Below are 18,442 nucleotides of genomic sequence, written 5' to 3' on the forward strand. Positions count from 1 at the left end.
TGCATGTACGGTCTCTAGGGAAAATACTATTTTTTTCACTTTCGATCGATCAAAATCGTGTCCCATTTGACACACATTCTAAAGAGAAAACGCGCTGATTTAGATTTAGCGGTCTTCCTATTAATTATAATTATAATGATTATTATTCTGTTGCTCAAACGACCCTCCACCAGCTGTACCTTTCAATTTTCTCTTGTGTTGGACTGTGGGGCGAGAAACTTTAACCTGAGCATAAAATGCCAGCGAAGCTTAATAAATAAAAATTCGAATGTTTGAGGATACACTGAACTAGACCTCCAGAGGGTCCCTGAACTTCAAAGATGCAAGTCGATATTTGGTACGAAAACGGTCCACACGTTTAACACAACTGCCGCTTCCGTGCACAGCGGTACAAGCTAATTTATATACATAACAAAGCCCAATAATTTTTCTTTCACTTCTTTACAATTTCCTGTTGTACCGATGTGCACGAAACTAACAGTAAGCATAGAAAGTCAAAATTACCCACCTTTTTGGCATGCCTTTCGCACCCATGCCGGCGATTGCAAAGCCAATATCTCCAACAAATACCCACCACTGGGTTTGTCCGCCGTTTCCAAGGCGCTACATTTTCTAGAGAAAACATTCCACTCAAAACTTTCACCAAAATGTTTTTTGATCTCTTACTATGGCAAGAAAACCACAACGCTATCACTGTCAAAAAAGCAGCCATTACTTTTTTTATCTCAACCAGCATTTTTGCCTCAGAGCCAATGACATTGCGCGAAATAGATCACGTGTCATTTTTAGTAGAGCATGCGCAGACATTTTTCGCCGGTGAAGAACTGACCCAATCTACCAATTAAGCACAAAATTTTTAACTCATCGCTTTGCAGTTTGAAGAAGCGATGTCAACAACGCCAACAGACGACAAGAGAGTGTTGACTCTTGACAAGCCTCTCAATGATGCAGATTGTGAATTTCTACGAACCATTTTTGTACCTGCCATGAAGAATGATTCAACGTTCAGTTTCCCGAAATTCTTTGACGAAGAAAAACTTCAGGGATATGCAATTGTTTTGAAGATCATCTCTGGTAAGATATGACACGTGACACAGGAAAAACAGGACACGAGAAACTCTCCTGGACTTCTGTTCACTAAAATGAAAACGACATTTTTTCCAAATACAGCTTGTGTTAACTCCTCTGCCAATATGGTTGATTAAATGAAAAACCGACCGGCTTAGAAGTCTCCTTCACGACAAAATTGCAGTGTTCTTCTCTGCAATACTTTAGCTCTTGTGCTATGGAATGATGTAGGTTAATTAATAGAATGATTACGATCACGATGATAATAACAACCAGTTACTGAGAACTAATTAAAGTCATTAACGCGATAAAAATTATGATTTCGATTGGTTGTAATAAAAATATTTTAGATGTTATTGATTATAAGAAGGACTAGGACTATGTCATCGAAGGCCGGATTAAGACCATGACATGTGGGGAATTAAGTAACAAATACGATCACCTCCAGCGAGCCATTTACTATGTTAGCACAGGGAATGTGAGGGTATGGAAAAAGAACCTTTGAAAGCGTTTTGCATGTATTCCTTTTGGATGTACAAGCCAACTTTTTTTCACCATAACTTTTAATGGCCAGGTTTAAGTATATCAATTTTGTTGTAGATTCCGTTTGCCCAAATTTTAGCTACAGTAAGGTGTTGTTAACAATCATCGCTGGGGGTGAGGGGAATTTGAGCTTTGTTTGATTTTGAGACTGTAGCAATAGTTTTCAGTTATTGAATTGTTTTTTAAGTTTTCTTTCTCAATGTACTCAACAGATTTGTCGGAGGAAACCTGGGATGAGATTGAGAAAGTCTGGGCTGAGAAAGACGAGGCTTCGGAGTAAAACAAATGACTGAAATGGCTAACTGCCTTAAGGAACAATTTGCGATGGCATCTTGTGTCAACGTTGTAGCAGTGAGATGTAATCAGAATTTGAAATAATATTGTTAAAGGGAAAAATACCTTATCTTTAATCCAAGTCATAATCACGCGACAGTCTCAGTACAATTACACACGTGTACCATTGTCTCCATTGAGACTGAACAGAAGGGAAAGGAGTGAAGAGTTCCTTAAGTGTTTTAACAATGTTATGACCGGAATTGTTTAAGTTGTCTCGTTAATTTTTTAAAACATTGAACACAAGTGAAAGCTATCACAGCTAAAATACTTAAGACTTAAAACATTACTGGTAAGTTTTTAATTTGAACTATATCTACTCAAAATCGACGAAAAATTATCAATGTAAAAGGGATATATTACGGTTTGTGCATCAGATAGGGCTCGTTTACTGTTTGTCTCTTTGTTTTGTGCCACCAATGGTTGCGCACATAAAATCGACACATTGGCCTGATGAATACCAGCAGTCAAACGCCCGAGGGGGGTGGGGTGGGGTGGGGTGTACTCCTTATAATGGTCTTTACGCGGAGGCTCTTCCGAATGGGGTGCCTTTGTCAGGTTTCAGGTATATGAAAGGGTAAGGAAATTTGTTATTTCGCTCTGTAAAGAAAAAACGCCCCAAGGGATAACAGATGTATTTAATCGCGGTGAAAAACTCGGTCGAGAAAACTTTCTGGTTTTGTGATTTAGTCATATTTCAAATACATTGCCTTTAAAGCAGTTAAAAATAACGAGAAGTAGTAAACTAGGTACGTGAAAGGGGTACCATTTGTCAATAGACGGTATGATATAGGGGCACCTTTCCTGTCAAAAATGGTATATAAAATGGTAAAGGAGTGGGACTTCGGGGAGCAGCCTCCCCGTATGAAACTTTGCTTCCCCCCCTCCCGTGTAGAAACGTCGCGACCAATAACAGGCAGACTATAGTAAGACAAACGTTAAACAAGCCTTCTCAGTATACATATCGTCCGTCAGAAGGTGCAATATCATCGGATTATAATCAGAAGTAAAAAACCGAGATAAATGTCCTCAATGTTAGAGTTTTGAGCTAAACGTGAAATAAACGTGAGATAATTTTATTAGTTTTATCCAGCAGAAGAAAGATTTCTCTGGGGCCTTTTTCAAAGTGGACTGATGGTGGGTGTAAACAAACTGGCAAACAAACGTTGAACTCGGGGTGTGGTTATCGACAGCTTATTAGGAACTCGGCTCCTCGCCAGCTGTATAATTTACAGCCCGGTCAATCTGGAATCTTCTGTACTTTTTGGATGTTTCATTAAAAGCGGAGAGAAGCCTGTGATGACTGATGAGGACTAAAGGAGTTTTGTTCACAAGTTTAGTTAATTGGGACTTTCGTGATCGACAAGCGAGATTATCGCGTACAATGTTTTAGGCAGTCGAATTCCAAATAACCTTATTTCAAGGTTTTGTCGCAATAGCCCCTGTCTAGGGCTTATTTCGTAAACTGGGTAAATTTTTTGCCTTTTTCGCAGCGGGGCACCGTGTTGAACCGTTCATTTGTAAAAGAATCGTTTTTTTTATTTTTACGCACACAGTTCACTATAATGAACTGGTGACATATATCCCCAAATATACTTTCATAAAGCGTTGCCCTAAGCTCTTTAGTAGTTTCCCCGACTAAGATAATGTCAACTCCATTATTGCGGACACCCAGGACTCTTGTTCTTTTCCCTTTAACCCTCAAAATCTCCAAATAAATTCTCCAAACTGATCTCCTTACATTACCTTGAAGTACCGGTCGAAAGAATTTGTTAAGAACATTTTTCCTAAGATAATTATTTTATTTTCCTTTTCTCATAACCTTTCCTGTTGATTGTGAATTGATATCGTTTAGAAAAAATTGATGTTGGTCACTCTTGGGACTGAAGGTGATGTTACAGGGGACGATTCACAACGACGATTTTTAGCGCAACACAGCATTGCAATGCTGGAACAATGTTGTAACCATTTAAAACAATGTCGCAAAAATGTTGCAACGCTGTGTTACGCTATGATCGTCGTTTCCAATCGTTTCGTGTAGAGGGTTAAAAACAAGCGTCCATTATATGTAGGGCAATGAAAAAAAGGTCTTTGAAAAATTGCGTCTTTTTGCACATTTCTCTTTTTAAAAACGTCAGAGAGATAAGAAGGTCAATCGTAAGAAGTGGAGAAGAAAGGATTGAAATTGATAGCAAAAAAGTGTTTAACAGGAGAGATTTTCCTGTTATCCAAAATAACGAGGTATTCGCATTGCGAGAGTTGATTGTACAGTTTACCGGATTTAGAAAACTGTGAGTGCTCCTCCTGAATTCACTTTACGAGTTTTGCTTCAACCCATAAGTCGATTAAGTACATCTTATTCCGTCATGTGGAAATCTGTTGTCCTGTGCTAAGAAATTGAATTTTTTCAAGTATAAGTATCTATTTTGTTTCTAGACTATTAATCTGTGGATGTAGAAAGTGAAGTCAGGTGCATGATGTGGTAAAGCGAGTTTTTTGTGCTCTTAAAGAATACAAAGTGTTTACCATGATGAAGATTAAAAGATTTTTCGTCATTCATCAAGTTGTTTCATAGTTGATTGTTATTCCTTAATACTGTACAAAGATGCCGGGTAACAATTCAAGCGCAATGGCTTCAATAATTTCGAATTGATCCTTGGAGCGTTGGTTTTGACATTGCCTCTAAGAATCTCTTTCAACTCTCAAGTATTATCCAGGGATCCCCGGATAAGGAAAGTTTTCTCTTGGTCTCCCCTACGGGTCAAAATCTCTCCCGGACAAAATTGAATTTTGAGCTTTTCTGTGGTTTGATTGAGATTTAGTCCATTTTCTCCAAGAATCCAAAAGCTTTTCTTTGATCTTAGTACGGGTTCTGTGACAGTGTGTTTCATTAGTGAGGAGACTTCTTGGTCAAAAAGCGACTTTTGTTCTTCCTTATAAACCTTTAATTTCTTATAATGTCTTAAGCCATACCCACGCTACAACATAATTTTATAATTATGGAAAAGGTTTCCACTTCTAATATCATCATTTACTAGTTTTTTAAAATTTTCACTTCAATTTGAACATTCTTTCTTTTTTTGTTCAAAACGGAACAATATACTGAGACACCCCTACTTTGATCAAACTACATAGAATCTTGCTTACCCATATTGTTTGGAGTATGCTCTATTTAGGCAATTTTTTGTTACGTTATCTTGACGATCGGACTCAATTTGTCCAGTTTACTAAACGCCACACGAAGACCAAAGATAAAATTGCTTCACAACATAACGCTTCTCGTTTATTTATTACATTGAAAAAAACAATACCACACAACAATTTTTTGCAATATTCAATGATTGATAATCCAAAACACGCACATTCACCTAAGCTCGCCATAGCGGCGGGGCAGGTTAGTGTCTCCTAAACCTCTAAGATATAATGGGATAGGCCAGTTTCGAATATCAAAATTCACACTTAACTCCGAGGCTTAGCGGAATTGAAACAAAAGAAATGAATAATATTTCACTGAATCTCATTGCATGTTTACTCATGAATCTCGGTGGCAAGTATGAATTTTAATAATTCGGAACTGGTCTCTTTGCATGCGCACTTAATTAATGATAAATCAACCTCGTTCCTAGAGTGTTTATTTCAGTCGCCATGCCAAGTCTCGCGAGACGTACAAGAGCATGATAACTAGGTTACTGATAACTAATTTGTGAGTAGTAAACATAAAGCACAAATGATAATGCAATTTGAAATTTAATCAGCGGTGTAGTTAGAGTGATTTAACTGAACCGGTGAAATAGATTAGTATAGAATACTACGCACTATTATTCATTTAATTCTATTGTCCTCTTGTGTGTATTTGTAGTTATTTTGCACTAGTTGTTATTAATTGTTTCACGGAACCAAGTAAAATCACTCTAAAAGCCTGGTCACGAATATGCTTGGTTATGGCAATTGGAATGATATTCAAACATTATTATTGGGGCTTTTTAAGCCTTGCTCGGAACTATAATGATATCATACATTTTGGTTAATTTCATTTCAAACTTGAAGGATAAAATGAAACCTGATTGCCATTCCTCGGTCAGAAAGGCTTATTTGTTTATCCATACAGAGTTCATTCGTCACTTGTTTGCCAGTGAATTGGCTTCACATCTACATCTTATTACGTCGGTAAAGTCGATTAGACATCGCACCAACTTGCTTGTTATATAAACAGACAAAAATTTAAAACAAAAAACATAAATATGTTTATTTGAGGTTGAGGAAGGAAGAAATATTTTGCAATCAATCATATGAAACACACTTCCAAACCAAGCCTCAAACAGTCATGACCTCCTGCTTAAACAAACTCAGTTACTTTTGAATAAAATACTGCAGACAATATATAAAACTGAATATATAGCAAAATAAACACACCAACAGTCTGTTTACAACTCTCCTGGTTTCTCATTGTACATTAATGAGACAAAGGCGGCAAGCCTTATGCTCCTCACACAAACAAATAAACGTCAAATCATTTAACATGTCCATGGACTAAAAGTTTGAGAAATCAGGGGAGGCTGTACGTGAAAAGTGAAACCTGAACTTCTACAAATCATTCGCTCTAAGATCAAACGCAGCAAACGACAAAAGAATTACACTGAGGAGTTGCATGTTTCAAAACAGTGAGGAAGGGAATAAATTATTTCTTTCAAAAATTCTTTTTTAATTATATTCCTAATTCTGCCTTATTCAGTAGTGCTTAAAAAAGGGGACAACAGTGGTTTACTCTCGCATCCCCCACATAAAACAGTCATTGTCCCGGAGTCTTCGGTTTCAAAAGGATTTGTAAATAATGCATTTCTCCTTTTAAAATCATACTCCTTAGTTGAAAAGTGACAATCAAAAGCAGCCAAAATAACAACGGTTGGACATATATAGTTACGCAAATACTCTGTGCAACGAGTAATGTCACCCCTTTCCACAAAAAGATGAAACTAAGGACAAAAACAATTGCCGACCTGTCAGTTTCCTCCCCAAAATTTAAAGCATATGGCGTTCAAATTTATAAGATAATATTTGCATGACAGCAAACAAAGGGTAACATGCAATGACACATGCCCTAACCGGTCATCTCTACGCTGTGGTGTCCCTTTCGGAAGTCTTCTCAGTCCCTTTTTTCAACATCTTTATGAATGACATGAACTAGTCAGTCGCCTTCTCTTAACTACGACTCTACGCAGACGACACTACCTAATTGTGCTTCAATACCCTTAAAATAAAGACTGGAAAGTATTTTATCCTGGCTTGACGACAATTATCTTCAGGCCTATGGCGACAAGATGCAAGGGATGATCTTTGGAAACTTTTCTTACTATTATGACAGGAGAGTTTGATGGCATTTCCATCAGTCTCAAAGAAAACTTAACTATTCTTACAGTATACTTGGACAATCAGTTATTATTCAAATAACATAGAAATATGTTGCTAAAAAGTATAAGATAAGGTAAGAGTTATTACATGTAATATAAATTATATACAAAAGTTCGGGCTACAATAAGGGCTTACTATCCACTTGTTTAGTGATTTTCCGGGAAGGAGTAAACGGAAAAATTTATAGTACAAAAACATTATTTCGACTTTCAACAGGAAACTTTGATATTTATCATGTAAAATTCACTCGTATAACCTAGCAGTTCTCTAAAGTATATTGCATGCCATTTTCGATATGTGTGAAAACTGAACTTTCTTTTAAAGTAATATCAAAACAAAAACATTAGCAAAGAACATTGTCACTTACTAGTCTGCCTTCTACGCAAAGTCCCACACTGCGAGGGGCGTAAAAAAGAAAAAAACTACAACAACTACACGACTGCCAAGGGACACCAACTACTTCATATACGCTAAATGCCGCATCAGGAAGAAACCTCTGCTCGCAGGGAAGCAAAATCCTTTTTGTGTTACACACAGGCATAGTTTCTTTGACATCAAACACTTTGTGCGACCCTTGAAATAAAGAAACATTTTATGCATTAACACACTTTGAGAAATAACTGCTGTGGTAGTAGTAGTACTTATTGTACAATGTATTGTAGAAGGCCTGTATGTAGTAAGCGGCCCTAAATGTAATAAAGTCCTAAATGAAATAACATTTTGTCCTAAGTGTCATAAATTCCTAAATGTAATAACACTTTGTCCTAAATATAATAAACTCTTAAGTTGCAAATTACAGTAATTACTCAAATAAGCGCCACATTTGGGGGGATGTAATAAGCGCCGAGGAGGTTATTCGCGTAAATACGGCACTAAGAGGTATTACTATATATGGTTTTAAGCGCCGCATTTTTGGAGAAAAAATTTATTAAGCTTCGGGACATTTCCTTATGCACTGTGTGACTTTCGTTTACAAATAAATTGCTTGTAAAAGTTTTTCGTACGTCATTTTTGTTAAAGAAATTTATTGCAAGAACCGGGGACGAAGATCCTTTTGCTTGTCAACGTTGGATCTCTAGAAAAGAGATCTAATCGTGCAGCTAAAATATTAAGAACAAAAACCGAGAAGTTTAAGGGCCTGTTTACATGGAGGTGGGAGACCCCAGGTTGGTGAGGTACATAAGCTCTCATTTTAATTTGATCACGTTTACATGAAAGGTGTGGTGGACCCGCGGCATGTTATCCCACCTATCTGGGGTCCCCCACCTCCATGTAAACAGGCCCTTAAAGACTACTGTATAGCTGATAACAACGTTTATAAATAGCTAAGATAGTACGCACACGCTCGGATTGGCCGAGAGATGTGTTTGCATGAGAGTATGTAAACATCTGTGGAGTCAAGATGTTTTGCTCTTCGCGCGCTAATCACACAGTTGAGACTCGACAAATTTACTTTATTTACCCATACCCTCGTCGGATGAAACTTGGAAAATCTTTACAAACATGCTGTGCCAGTTTTTTTTTCGCTTAAGCTGGCATTTTAAGCGAGATAAACCCGTTTTTGGAAAGCATCTTTATTGCAAAACAAGAACTGACTACACGTACATTAAGCTTCGTGTACAAGACTTCGCGACTGATAGGAATTTCTCTTTTAATCAGTAACCTAAACAAAGAGTTTTTCTTTTTTCTCGGGAAAGTTATTTTATAAAAGCAATAAAAAAAGTTTTTTCCTGTGTTTGCATAGCCTGATATAAACACTCGAGGGGTTGGGAGAATCTTGACAGTTATGCAAACCCGAGACAAAGTCGAGGGTTTGCATAACTGTCTCGAAATAAATATTGCTTTTTTATAAAAAATACTGTTACTTTGTCGTTTACGAGCAATATATTTGTAAACGTTAAGTTTCACAGTGCGTAAGGAAATGTACTGAATTTACGCAGGAGCCCATTTGATGGGCTCCTGATTTACGCGAATTAGCACTGCGATGCCTATTATTTTCTTCTCCAAAAATGCGGCGCTTATTTGAAAGTGGTGCTTAATACAATAGTAATACCGCTTAGTACCGTATTTACACGAATACTAATTAACCTCCCCCCCCCCCCCACTTAAATGCGGCGCTTATTTGAGGGCGACACTTATTCGAGTCTAATTACTGTAACTGGCAACTTAAGAGTTTATTACTTTTAGGGCAAGTTGTTATTACATTTAGGACTTCATTACATTAAGGACAAAATGATATTACATTTAGGACTTTATTACATTTAGGACAAAATGTTATTACATTTAGGACTTTATCACATTTAGGGTCGTTTATTACATTTAGGCCTTCTACATATGTATTTACGGTGAAAGAGTTAGCATTAGGTAACATTTGCTGGATGACAGTCGTTTTCGCTTAACAACAGGTTTCATGGTCTCATCCAAACAAAACATGAACATTGTTTCCGATCCAAACCATGATCCAGGCCTCTTTATTAACGTTTGAAAATGTAACCTTTATTTGGGATAAAAATCTCATTTGCCTCTGTTAACATTACTATCATTATCATTTTCATAATCATCGTCATCATCGTCGTTGTGGTCATCGTCATCGACATTTCAATCATTATCATTATTATTGTTACTATTATTATCATTATTATTATTATTATTATTATTATTATTATTATTATTATTATTATTTGTTCCATAAGCTATTTCAAACCATTTTTTCAACTCAAGGAAAAGTCGAAAGTCCTTAATCTAGTTTTCAATTCCCATTTCAAGATCTATTTATGAACTGTTGACAACTGGTAATGCTGAGAGTCATTACGATAGCACTGCTTTTGAAAAGGTTTGGAAGCTTTGTAGCCATTTTGGAGAAGTTCAGAGGGCTAAATTCAACAGAATTTTCCTTGCGCTATCGTCTTTCGGTAAGGAAACGGTAAGGAAGAGGGTCTGAATGGCGGTACCTCGATGACACTAAGAACTTCATTTTTTGGCTTTGTAGCAAGAAACAGTTAAATTTTAGGCATTTTAACTGTAACAGTAAAAAATTCTTTGAAACGGTAGTTTTTTTTTCAGAAACAAGCGAAAACGGTTCCTAAAAGACCAATATTATTTTGTTTAGTGTATCAAGGAGTTTTCGGCCATTTTACGACAATTCCGGGTTATTTCAGAAGATTTCTGAAGGCTATCGACGATTCCCGAAGACTGTCGAAGATTTCCGAAGACTAACGAATAGGTCCGACTATTACCGAAGATGTCCGAAGAACCTTCCAAACACTTAACCGTATTTTCTTCGGAAACAGTAAACATTAAAAACTGGCTAATTTAAGTGCAAACACTAAAAATTAGGGGCAAATAACACTAAACACTAAGCCCCATTCCGACCCTCAAGGAAAGGTTTTTATATGGCCTAAAATTGGGAAACGTTCGCTGAAATCTTTTCATCGTTTCTCATTATATTCGGTACACTTGGTGGACAGTTATGTAGGAGCTGATCGTAGGGTCTCTCCTGATTGGTATGACATGTCATTCTTTCAATTGTTTCAGTATTGTTTGGGGTCAAGATTAGGTACCATTGATGACTCCTATTCCGAGCAGCTGCTACATGACCCTTGGTGGCTAAGAATCAGACCAAGAGGTGGCTGTGACATCAACATTGTTGAAGTCTTTTTCAATTCTGTGCACCTTAATTTGTCAGTAATTTGCTTAATTTAAAAAATAAATAAATAAAAAAATAAAATAGCCTTTATTTAAAGAGGGTAGCACTTAATAGCCAAAGGCTAATAAACTTGTGGCCCTCATATATTTTACGTCTCCTAATGGAGACGGGACCGCCATTTTACGTGGTCATCCGAGCCACGCGAAGGTCCAGCCGCCTGCAGGGCAAAGGAAGTACCTTCATTTCTCAGTTATTTTTAAGACCCTGAGTATTGGTCCGGCCCCGGGAATCGAACCCGCGACCTCCCGCTCTGCAGTCAAGCGCTCTACCGACTGAGCTAATCCTGCCGCGGTCAATTCTTTTCTTAAAAATGCAAATCAAAAACAATTTACTTACGTCTTCAATTATTTTTATCAAATTGAATTGTAACGTCATCGCCAATCAGCACAAATGGAGCCCAGTACTTCGGGGCAGAAAAGCTTTCCGAGTCCCGGAGACATTTCATGGCCTTCTGGAGAGCATAACTAGCAGTTTCGCCAGCTCTCATGTGTTGGTAGAAACTTTTCATAAACTCCATTGTGGCTTCGTCATCGATTGCCCAGAGTGACACTAGCACAGAACGAGCACCAGCAAACAAGAAAGCCCGCGCCATACCGACGACGCCTTCGGAGCTAACTTCTCCTTTACCACTATGGCAACAACTGAGAACAACCAGCCTCGCTCTCAACTCAGTAGCTTGTATATCAGACATATTCAAAATATAATCCTCTTCCATCGGAGTAGGATTCTTTGATTCCCACCCGGGGTTTGGTGCCAAGGCAATTTCACCAGTTTCCTTTCTTCCGTGGGCTGCAATGTGAACTAAAGCGACTGACTCTATTCTTTTAAGCACCTCCTGTTTTGTTGCAGCTTCTCCTGTAAGTGGTTGGCCGTTTAGAACTCCTCCAATCATCTCTACTTCCTTTTTTGCGTAATTAAGTTGCTTGTAAATGGGCTTACCCCAATTATTTGTAACTTTCTCCAGACTTGGATCTCCAACAAGCAGGACTCCATCTTTAGTGTGGTGATCAGTTGAAGAATCAGCGATCAGCTTCAAAATTGAAAGTGAGGGAACAGTGCGAATCCTTAATGATTCACTTAGGGCTGCCCATGGAGCTAAAGACAAAGCACCATCAGGGACTACAATAAGTTCATCACAATTAAGCAAGTCTTCAATGGGACCAATAACAACATCATATAGTGGCTGTAACCAGTCGGTATTCCTGTATGAAGGCTGCAATATTCGACCGTCGCCTCGAGTACTAGGAGCTGGATTCTGTGGATTGTCGCTTATCTTATCCAATGAACGATTCTCGCATCTTACATCGACCCCAGCATCAATTTTTTTCAAAGCAGCTTCCAAAAGGAAAGCGAATGGCTCTTCGTGTGCTCTTTCTCTTCTTAACTTTGCTTGCCTGAATACAGCTTTGCTTTCCTTTCCCAATACCCATAAATTCAGTGTTTCATTTTGTATTGCAAGAAAAACTGTCAAAGTAGATCTTTTTCTTGGAGTGTTTGTAACCTCTTCTTCAGATTTAGTGCACCTGTGTGGAAATGATGGAAAGCCATATTTTATTTCCAACGCGTCTAGCAGGGCTTGTGCTCTTCCTTGCTCAGCAGCGTCTAAAGCCTCGTCCGTCTTTTGTAGCATTATAAGAACTTGCCATAAACAGTTGTAGGCATTTTTCGAAACCTCCCGAAAACTTATTTTCCAGACATCTTTGGAAATTAGACTGCCTCTAATAGTGTCTCGAGTTTCTACGCTCGATCTAAAATGAGCTAAAGCTTCATTTAAAGAATCTGAATTTAAAAAAGAGATGCCTAGATTATAATAGGCATGTCCTTCTCCTGCCTTGTCGCCAACGTCCTTGGCAATACTGAGGTGTTTCTCGTGGTATTCTATTGCTCGTTGGAAGTCACCGAGTGATATATAAGCAATGCCGAGACCGCTATAGGCACGTCCTTCTCCGGCCTTGTCGCCGACATCATTGGCAATTTTGAGGTATTTCTTCTGGTACTCTATTGCTCGTTGGAAGTCGCCGAGGTTTTGATAAGCACTGGCGAGATTGCAATATGCATGTCCTTCTCCTGCCTTGTCGCCGACGTCCTTGGCAATACTGAGGTGTTTCTCGTGGTATTCTATTGCTCGTTGGAAGTTACCGAGTGATTTATAAGCAATGCCGAGACCGCTATAGGCACGTCCTTCTCCGGCCTTGTCGCCGACATCATTGGCAATTTTGAGGTTTTTCTTCTGGTACTCTATTGCTCGTTGGAAGTCGCCGAGGTTTTGATAAGCACTGGCGAGATTGCAATATGCATGTCCTTCTCCTGCCTTGTCGCCGACGTCCTTGGCAAAACTGAGGTGTTTCTCGTGGTATTCTATTGCTCGTTGGAAGTCACCGAGTGATTTAAAAGCAATGCCGAGACCGCTATAGGCACGTCCTTCTCCGGCCTTGTCGCCGACATCATTGGCAATTTTGAGGTTTTTCTTCTGGTACTCTATTGCTCGTTGGAAGTCGCCGAGGTTTTGATAAGCACTGGCGAGATTGCAATATGCATGTCCTTCTCCTGCCTTGTCGCCGACGTCCTTGGCAAAACTGAGGTGTTTCTCGTGGTATTCTATTGCTCGTTGGAAGTCACCGAGTGATTTAAAAGCAATGCCGAGACCGCTATAGGCACGTCCTTCTCCGGCCTTGTCGCCGACATCATTGGCAATTTTGAGGTTTTTCTTCTGGTACTCTATTGCTCGTTGGAAGTCGCCGAGGTTTTGATAAGCACTGGCGAGATTGCAATATGCATGCCCTTCTCCTGCCTTGTCGCCGACGTCCTTGGCAAAACTGAGGTGTTTCTCGTGGTATTCTATTGCTCGTTGGAAGTCACCAAGTGATTTATAAGCAATGCCGAGACCGCTATAGGCACGTCCTTCTCCGGCCTTGTCGCCGACGTCATTGGCAATTTTGAGGTTTTTCTTCTGGTACTCTATTGCTCGTTGGACGTCGCCAAGGTTTTGATAAGCACTGGCGAGATTGCAATATGCATGTCCTTCTCCTGCCTTGTCGCCGACGTCCTTGGCAAAACTGAGGTGTTTCTCGTGGTATTCTATTGCTCGTTGGAAGTCACCGAGTGATTTAAAAGCAATGCCGAGACCGCTATAGGCACGTCCTTCTCCGGCCTTGTCGCCGACATCATTGGCAATTTTGAGGTTTTTCTTCTGGTACTCTATTGCTCGTTGGAAGTCGCCGAGGTTTTGATAAGCACTGGCGAGATTGCAATATGCATGCCCTTCTCCTGCCTTGTCGCCGACGTCCTTGGCAAAACTGAGGTGTTTCTCGTGGTATTCTATTGCTCGTTGGAAGTCACCAAGTGATTTATAAGCAATGCCGAGACCGCTATAGGCACGTCCTTCTCCGGCCTTGTCGCCGACGTCATTGGCAATTTTGAGGTTTTTCTTCTGGTACTCTATTGCTCGTTGGACGTCGCCAAGGTTTTGATAAGCACTGGCGAGATTGCAATATGCATGTCCTTCTCCTGCCTTGTCGCCGACGTCCTTGGCAATACTGAGGTGTTTCTCGTGGTATTCTATTGCTCGTTGGAAGTCACCGAGTGATTTAAAAGCAATGCCGAGACCGCTATAGGCACGTCCTTCTCCGGCCTTGTCGCCGACGTCATTGGCAATTTTGAGGTTTTTCTTCTGGTACTCTATTGCTCGTTGGAAGTCGCCGAGGTTTTGATAAGCACTGGCGAGATTGCAATATGCATGTCCTTCTCCTGCCTTGTCGCCGACGTCCTTGGCAATACTAAGGTGTTTCTCGTGGTATTCTATTGCTCGTTGGAAGTCACCGAGTGATATATAAGCAATGCCGAGACCGCTATAGGCACGTCCTTCTCCGGCCTTGTCGCCCACGTCATTGGCAATTTTGAGGTTTTTCTTCTGGTACTCTATTGCTCGTTGGAAGTCGCCGAGGTTTTGATAAGCACTGGCGAGATTGCAATATGCATGTCCTTCTCCTGCCTTGTCGCCGAGGTCCTTGACAATACTGAGGTGTTTCTCGTGGTATTCTATTGGTCGTTGGAAGTCACCGAGTGATTTATAAGCAATGCCGAGACCGCTATAGGCACGTCCTTCTCCGGCCTTGTCGCCGACGTCATTGGCAATGCTAAGGTACTTCTCATGGTACTCTATTGCCCGTTGGAAGTCGGAGACGCTTTGATAAGCATTGCCGAGATTGCAATAGGCACGTCCTTCTTCAAACCTGCTGTTATTTTGCTTGGCTTTTAAAAGGCACTCGGTAAGATTTTGAATACGCGTTAGTATTCTCTGGGTCATTGTTGAATGTTCACATTGCAATTAAGTGTAATGGTTTCTTGAAGGTTATAGGCCTAGTGAAAAAAAACTGTTGTTAATGCAAACATAAAACAGGTACCAAATAAGAAAAGGAAAAGGTTTTTCTTTAATTGACTAGTCATAATTACATAGACTTTAACAACTATAGCCCCCTCCACCGCCCCCTTCCCGGCCCCTTAGTGGACAGCGTTTAAAGGTGGTCCCAAATCTTCCTGTCGGACTTAACCGAAAAAGTCCTTTTCATTTGATTTCTAATCGAAATTTCCGGACGTTTGGGAGAAATAGAGAGCACCCATCATTTTTTTCATACGTTTGTAGACATCGTTCGAATTTCTGCCTGCCCGTATTGCTTTTATTTTATTTTCATTTTTTACCTGTGAAAACCATCGTTCGCTTTTGTAATTGCCTAGATCTCATCTGCGTATAAAAATTTGCTAAATTGCTTTTAGTGGGTACATCTCAGTATGTATATGCTGCAGTTTTGAAAAATTTACTTCCCAAAAGTTTTTATTGGGCGAAGAACTATCTTCAAAGTAGCCACTATAAAGACTAAGAGTGAAAGCAATGTTTTTTTTCTTTTTTCCTGGTGGTTTCTTGGTGTTGCGAATCACCAAATGACGAGAACCTATTTTGTTCTATTCTAATAGTTTGTCACTATTAGAATCCTCCTTCGGTAAACGAATGCAGAATTTCTGTCGGGCTAAGGAAACCATTTAAGTTCTATTTGATTGACGGATCAAATCATGCGTGGAAATCGGTAAACAGTTACATGGGCAAAAGTTTGATCTTTACAGAATTTTCAAACATTGCAAATCAAATCACAGTTAAAAAATCCTTTCGGAAACAACAACCTGATGGATAATACGGAACTGCCAGAAGTTTAAATCGTACTTCCCAGCCTGAGAAGAAAGGTAGAGCTTCGTTTTCATCTGCCGACTTACCAAGTGAGGGAAGAAGCTGTTTTTTTGTGCAGCTTGTGTTGTTGTTCGTAAGTACAGACAATGGTGTTCGGGTGTAAGGCGCCGTTTCTCTGTTAGTTTTCTCTGTCCTGTTTAATTGACATCTCGAGTTTTCGTAAAGATTTGCTTTTTTTTGTCATAAGTTGGTTTCTGGGGAAAATTCGTCTTGATAAAGGGCATATTGAGTTTACAAAACCACTTTAGTTGACTTATACTCCAAAAATACCGCTTAAGTTACCTCTCTTTTGAATACTTTGAAGTCTGCTATTCTCACCTTCAAAATATCAGCCCTAGGATTTTGTCGAATTCTGAAAGGTTCTTTCTCTAAAAAAATTGGCAAAACATCGAGCTCCCGCATCATTTACCCACGAGGTTAAAACACTACAAAGATCAATGAGTGAGTATTCTAAAACTGATTTTTGCTTGTAAAGCTATATTTGTGTAAGCTTATTTGTGTTTTTCCATTGGAATAAATACGATAGCATGGTAATATCATCTGGAGTTTATTTACTTTATGTGGTTTTACCAAGCCTCATATTTTGCTCATACACCTGTAATAATTAACCTTAACTGATTCTACACCAGAATGTGTAGGTAAGATTTCCATACAACCCCAAACATTTATCATGTGTGTTAAATAATAGCGGAGCTCTCGCGCGCGAAGCGCGCGCAGCTGCAGAGCACCATGGGAAGAAAACTTAGTTATCTGCCCATCCGAGAAAATTCGGTCATGACGTCAGCGTACTCCGTCCTTCCGCACACTCTTTGGGGGTGAGGGAAGGGAATCACAAGTGTCAGCCCGTCGGGGGAGGAGTATGTTATAGCTAAGGCGAAATTTTTCATTGCAAGCACCTTGCTCGTTTCGGCGGAAAATCGCATGGCCGCCAGCGCCTTTAGAGGACAAAAAAAAAACAAAACAATATCGAATCTTTCTTTCCACCAAATTTTAATGTCTACATTAACTTAGATAACAGGGAAAGAACTAGGAGCGAGAAATAAATAACAACGAAGACTAATTTCATTGGAATAAAACTATGCTAGCGGCAGTGAAAAAAAACAGAGTGAACAGAAACACAAACATTTCCTCCATAAAAAGCGTAAGTAGGAAGATAAAAGAAGTTTCGCGTTTTAGTCGTGCAAAACAACGGCAAGGAAATGTACAAAAGAGTGTGCTACACGTGCAAAGTTGTTTTTTGCTAATTAGAAAAAAACTCTTTTTCGAGTTTGACTAATGGTCGCGGTTCGCGGGTCGGGGGTCCAATGTCGCGGTCGCGGGTCTAACGTCGCGGTCGCGGGTTCAAAGTCGCGGTCGCGGGTCCAGTGTCGCAGTCGCGGGCTCAATGTCGCGGCAGGGAAAAATGATTTGGGTTTCGAGGTAACTGAGTGAAAACAACTGATATGAAAAAAGTATAAAGGAAAAAATATTTTTTATGCACGATACTCCACGGTAGCCAATTTACAGGTTACGGATGTTAGAGTCACCAAAACGATGTCTCAAGAAAAGACCTAAAAGGAAAAGCTGGCCGACTTTTGTGTTCACCGCAAGTTTATTTTGTTTTTTTTCTATCGGGCCCAGTTATGTGTAAATTCAGCTTTGAATATACTTATGCATAACAGTATCTGATAAAAAAAAGTTACCAGAGGTTACCATTGTTTTCTTTTTGTCTATGAATTGCTCACAAATGCTTAGGGGTTCATTCACTGAAAAATGTGCGATACACTTCATAGACTACAAATTATAAACGTTACAACAACTTAAAGCCTTTCTTAAAAAGGGCGAATCCTGGCTCAAAAAGCTACTAGTCTGTCATTGTCTGAATCTGCCAGCTTCCCATTCAAGACCCATTCACTGACGAGTTTATGACATAATGGTTGTTTTCTTTTTTTTTTTAAGTAAACTTGTCTTGAAATATTTCTTAGCTTATTTAGGCTCCAGTGTAAAGACTACCAATATTCTGGTATGAAAAGATTCGCCTAAAAAACTGGTTTAAGTCTCGCTCGAAAGTTTACTCCACGTGGTGCGAGTCACAAATGATTCCGGCTACATAAATTTTGGATTTCATTTTTACTACTTTTGCTTAACAGATGAATACTTAGGTC

General features: G+C 39.4%; 2 protein-coding genes and 1 pseudogene across 2 annotated transcripts in view; 2 read left to right on the forward strand and 1 right to left on the reverse strand.

Moving 5' to 3' along the window:
- Positions 1 to 1,932, forward strand: part of LOC140934542 (uncharacterized) — a 35,786-nt gene extending 33,854 nt beyond the window's left edge. Inside the window, exons 9-10 of the mRNA XM_073384148.1 lie at positions 876 to 1,074; positions 1,824 to 1,932. Of these exons, the coding sequence (XP_073240249.1) occupies positions 876 to 1,074; positions 1,824 to 1,891 (267 nt within the window). The 3' untranslated portion in view covers positions 1,892 to 1,932. The remainder of the gene's footprint in view (positions 1 to 875; positions 1,075 to 1,823) is intronic.
- Positions 1 to 18,442, forward strand: part of LOC140933317 (uncharacterized) — a 225,109-nt pseudogene that overhangs the window by 174,888 nt on the left and 31,779 nt on the right.
- On the reverse strand, positions 7,841 to 15,365 carry LOC140934543 (uncharacterized). Its single transcript, XM_073384149.1, has 2 exons — positions 11,396 to 15,365; positions 7,841 to 7,926 (listed from the first exon to the last, which is right to left on the reverse strand). The coding sequence occupies exon 1, from the start codon at positions 15,363 to 15,365 to the stop codon at positions 11,400 to 11,402; it is 3,966 nt and encodes a 1,321-aa protein (XP_073240250.1). The 3' UTR covers positions 7,841 to 7,926; positions 11,396 to 11,399.

The sequence above is a fragment of the Porites lutea genome, chromosome 4 (assembly GCF_958299795.1).
Source record: "Porites lutea chromosome 4, jaPorLute2.1, whole genome shotgun sequence".
In the NCBI taxonomy this organism is placed as follows: Eukaryota; Metazoa; Cnidaria; class Anthozoa; order Scleractinia; family Poritidae; genus Porites; species Porites lutea.